General features: G+C 41.9%; 1 protein-coding gene across 2 annotated transcripts in view; it reads right to left on the reverse strand.

Moving 5' to 3' along the window:
* Positions 1 to 4,490, reverse strand: part of Bcap31 (B cell receptor associated protein 31) — a 27,993-nt gene that overhangs the window by 21,355 nt on the left and 2,148 nt on the right. For both annotated transcript variants that reach the window (XM_031364103.1, XM_031364092.1), the window contains exons 2-3: positions 3,543 to 3,677; positions 1,388 to 1,488 (exon numbers count right to left, since the gene is read on the reverse strand). In XM_031364103.1, coding sequence (XP_031219963.1) covers positions 1,388 to 1,488; positions 3,543 to 3,634 — 193 coding nt within the window. In that variant the 5' untranslated portion in view covers positions 3,635 to 3,677. The remainder of the gene's footprint in view (positions 1 to 1,387; positions 1,489 to 3,542; positions 3,678 to 4,490) is intronic.

Here is a 4,490-nt window from a genome sequence, read left to right on the forward strand (position 1 = left end):
ACACCCAACTCACAAAGATTTACCTGCTATAAAGGCATACACCAGCACTCCTGATACCACCTATCAAAGCCATAGCCTGCTCTCTGATTCATTTATCTTTCATAGTCTTGTATATATGCATATTAATGCTAGCGGCATAAAATTATACAGCTCAAAGACCTGGAAAGACTTTACATCTGTGCATATGCAGAAAGGTCTCAGAGCTCTGTCTCCAAGACATACATACTTTCAAACACCTAGTTTATTAAGATAAGACATAACCCCCTTTCTAGCTAGGCTGTTTACTCAGTTGTTCAGTTCTATACTTGGAAGCCCTGTGTCCCCAGGCATGCTGGGTACATATCCATCCCCAGTACTCAAGTGACTGAGCCAGGAGGATCAAGAGCTTAATGCCAAGATGGGCAGTGTTGGTGCACACCTTTAATTCCAGCAGTTGGGAGGCAGAGGCAGGGGGATCTCTGAGTTTGAGGCCAGCCTGGTCTACAGAGTGAGTTCTAGGACAGCCAGGGCTACACAGAGAAACCCTGTCTCAAAAAAAGAGTTTAATGACAACCTAGACTTCTAGGATATCATCAAGTGAGACTCTGTCTCAAAAGAAAAAACAAACAGACTCATGTGTCCTTTTTAAGATAAGAAAACATCTTAAAACAAAACAAAAGCAGCCAGGCCCACACCTTTTTGTTCTCAGAACTCAGAAAGCAGCAGATAGAGCTCTATAAATTCAAGGCCAACCTGGTCTACAGACCAAGTTCCATGAGAGCCAGGGCCACATAGAAACACTGTCTCAAAAAACAAAATAATAACAATGATGAGTAAAAGACAAAATAACTTTTAAGAAAAGAAGCCTGATGTCAGTCTTCAAGGGAGAAGACTACATTACTATCTTTTTTTTTTTTTTTGGTTTTTCGAGACAGGGTTTCTCTGTGTAACCTTGGCTGTCCTGGTACTCACTCTGTAGACCAGGCTGGCCTTGAACTCAGAAATCTGCACGCCTCTGCCTCCCAAGCGCTGGGATTAAAGGCATGTGCCACCACCCCCCGGCCCACACTACAATCTACATGACTAATAAGCAGCACTATTTGGATCAGGGTCACAGAGCATTAGCTTCTCTTAATATCAGTTCAAAAATAACTAGGGTAGGGTACCTTGGTAACAAATGTGGTCATAACAGTATATAAAGGCCATTGAGTATAAATCCATATGGACTGCTATAGGAACCTCTTGAAATGAAGGTCCTACTAATAGCAAACACTTCCTTAACAGATTATCAAAAGGGCACTTAACGAGTTTGTTTCCTAGAATGCTTCTTTTCCAATATAAAACAGATATTTAGAAGCCATGACACAGGATCTAGTCAGGTAGCAACCTCCTGCTACAGCTCACTTACCAATGACCAACAGCACAAGGATGATGATGAGAACCACAAAGAAAGTGTTGCCGTAGGTCACTACCAACTCAGCCAGCCGGGATTTAAAAATCTTCTGCCATCTGTGAAAGAAATGAAGACAGATATTGAAGAAAATGAACTTTTGCAATCCAAACCCTAAGCAAAAATGAAAGGACAACTTGGTGCTCTTCTGCAGTGGCCAAGAGACCCCATACAAAATCAGTCGTAGCTACTGCTTATGTCTTTCCTATTTCTTAAGTTCAAGAGTATGTAGAAAAAGATGTTTGTGCATATGTAGAAACACCTGGAAAGTCAGTCTTTTTTTTTTTTTTTTCCGAGACAGGGTTTCTCTGTGTAGCCCTGGCTGTCCTGGAACTCACTCTGTAGACCAGGGTGGCCTCGAACTCAGAAATCTGCCTGCCTCTGCTTCCCAAGTGCTGGGATTATAGGCATGCGTCAGCCAGGCTGAAAGTCAGTCTTAAAACACTGGCAGTTTTTACTTCCCTTTGAAGTAGATTAAACACCTGCTACAAACATGGTTTTAGGACAAGGTCTCACTATGTAGATCTGTCTGTCCAGTAACTTACTATGTAGACCAGGATAGCCTCAAACTCACAAAGATCCACCTGCCTCTGTCTCACAATGCTAGGATTAAAGAAGTGTGCCACTGTGTCTGGCTTCCCTTTGTTTAAAATGTAACAATCTTTTTTTTTCTTTTGGTCTAGACTCCTACCACACTAGCTTATGAAAAGGAATCTAGACTCTCCATCATTTCTATGAACAAATACTTAGGATATAGCTCTCTAGAGAGCCTTCGGAGGGAGTTTAATACTGTTAAAAATCAGCAAGCTAGGCTGATCATGGTGGTACATGCCCTTTAATCCTATCACTTGAGAGGCAGATAGAAACTAGGTCTACAATGCTAGTCCCAAGCCTACATATCGAGATCAGACGCAAAGTTAAAAATCAACAGTTGGTTTGTTAGAAACATGACCTGACGTGATTCTGAATTTACATTTAGTGTTTTAATTTGGTCTTTTTTTTTGTTTTGTTTTTTGAGACTGATTAAGTTGGTCTGAATCAGTCTCCCTTCCTGCTTTTTTTTTTTCAATTTTTCTATGTGTTGTGCATGTGCATGAGTGTGTGGGCCTTATTGGGTATCTTCTCTAATCATTCTCTATTTTTTTCCAATGGTCTCACTGAACCTAGAGCTTACCGACTCAGCTAGACTGGCTAGGATCCTCCTTATCTTTGTCTCTACCATACTCTATTACAGAAGTGTGTTACCATGTCCAGATTTTACATGGATGATAGAGATCAAACTCAGATCTTGAGTTTATACTTGTTCAGCAAGCATTTTACTTACAGACCCATTTCCCTAATCCTTTTCCTTTTCATAGAAGGTCTCATGTAGCTCAAACTAACTTCAAATTTGCTATGTAGCCAAGACAGGGCTTGAACTAACAACAAAGTTAGTTGTCCTAGAGAACATCCAAGACTACAGTTCCACCAGTGTTTTGATCACTGTATTTCATGTGAATTAAATGTCAATGTGAGTTTTAGCAAAAATATTCCTGGTATTATTAGGTATTATTAACTATGGTGATTTTATAACATCCTAATTTAAATAGGAAGTGTTGATGTACTACAAATGATTTAAAAATTAATATCTAAATAACTTTTAGCAAATCCTGTTTTTTATTAAAAGGGAATATAGCTTCATCCTTCATAGGCTGAGTAATGCTCAAGAGCCTACTAAGCAACACCAGTAGGAGGTCAAAAGTCAGCAAATCAGCAATGATGTAAGCCAATGGTGCAAGTATTCTAGTTTCCACACAACTATTCCCTACAGCCCTGAGGCCCAAGGGTAGGCAAGAGAATATTACTCAAAAAAGTTGAAGACAGATCTTCCTTTGCAAAGACCAGAAGACAGTGTACACAGGAAAGCACTGAAGAGGTGACAAACACAAACAATGTTAAGATATGTGATTTAAAAAAAAAATCATACTCCTGACATCCTTACTCAAGACAAGTTTTACTTGTTTCCATATAGCCTCAATTTCAGGGTCCACTAATTTTGCATACAGAAACTACAAGGTTCAGGGTTTGCTAGCACCCTCATTACATGCTTGCTTTGTTGCTCCACTAGCCATACCTTTTGGGAGAAATGAAGGGAATGCAGAGAAGCAGCACAGCAAAGACCTCTGCGTAGAGGAAGGTGGCAACTGCAGTCCACTGTAGACTCATCCTGTGACTTAAGGTTTCCAACAGAGGGATGGGAGCTTGTTTCCTGGCAGGACACAGAAGAAACAGGAGGAACCATGAGAGCTGGAAAGTCACTGATATCTAGTTCTGGGACTCTGGAGAGGCTGCTATTCTTCACAAAAGACCACAGGACTCTGCTTCAAAGCTTTTGAAACTGGTTGAAACAGGGCTTAACCCAATGGCAGATACTTGACCTAGTATGATGCTAGCCAGCCAACAAGCTTCCCTTGACTGGGACTGTTACTTGTGACCCTCCAGCAAGTGTGTTCCTATGACTAGGTACTTTTGCTGATGATTCCTTTCCCAGGGGGAGCCCATGAGATTCTTAAACCTGTTTAAGAAAATGTTTTTCATAAGAACAGGAGAACCTTATCAGCACCCATCAGGCTCCCTTCCAAGGCTAGAAGCCTCTGCCGCAGGAACTACATGTCTTTCAGTCGCTGCTACATACAATGCGACTGGGATTGCAGTGTTCATACATGTATCTTCTGCAAATGCCGCCGCCTAAGCCTCTGCACAAGAAAGGAGGCCCATTTCCTCCAACGCTTATGGGGGGGCAGATAAAACCTAGCAGCCTCCAGCCTCCTTCTAAAGCTGCTTTTTGAGAACTAGACAGGCCTTCCGAACGCTCACACAAATGCACAGGGTGTAAGGCCTCCACATACTCTCAAAAGGCCCACAAGAGCGACTCCTAGAGGGCGGGAATCCAGGCCAAAAGCAAATACAGGTCTCCACGGAGCACGTCAAGGCCTTACCCGGAGAAAGTTCCAGAACCAGAAAGTCTCTCCCGAAGCCAAAAAAAGACCTCCCTGCATCCCTAGCAAGCCACAACGCCCAA

Source organism: Mastomys coucha, chromosome X, assembly GCF_008632895.1.
Source record: "Mastomys coucha isolate ucsf_1 chromosome X, UCSF_Mcou_1, whole genome shotgun sequence".
In the NCBI taxonomy this organism is placed as follows: Eukaryota; Metazoa; Chordata; class Mammalia; order Rodentia; family Muridae; genus Mastomys; species Mastomys coucha.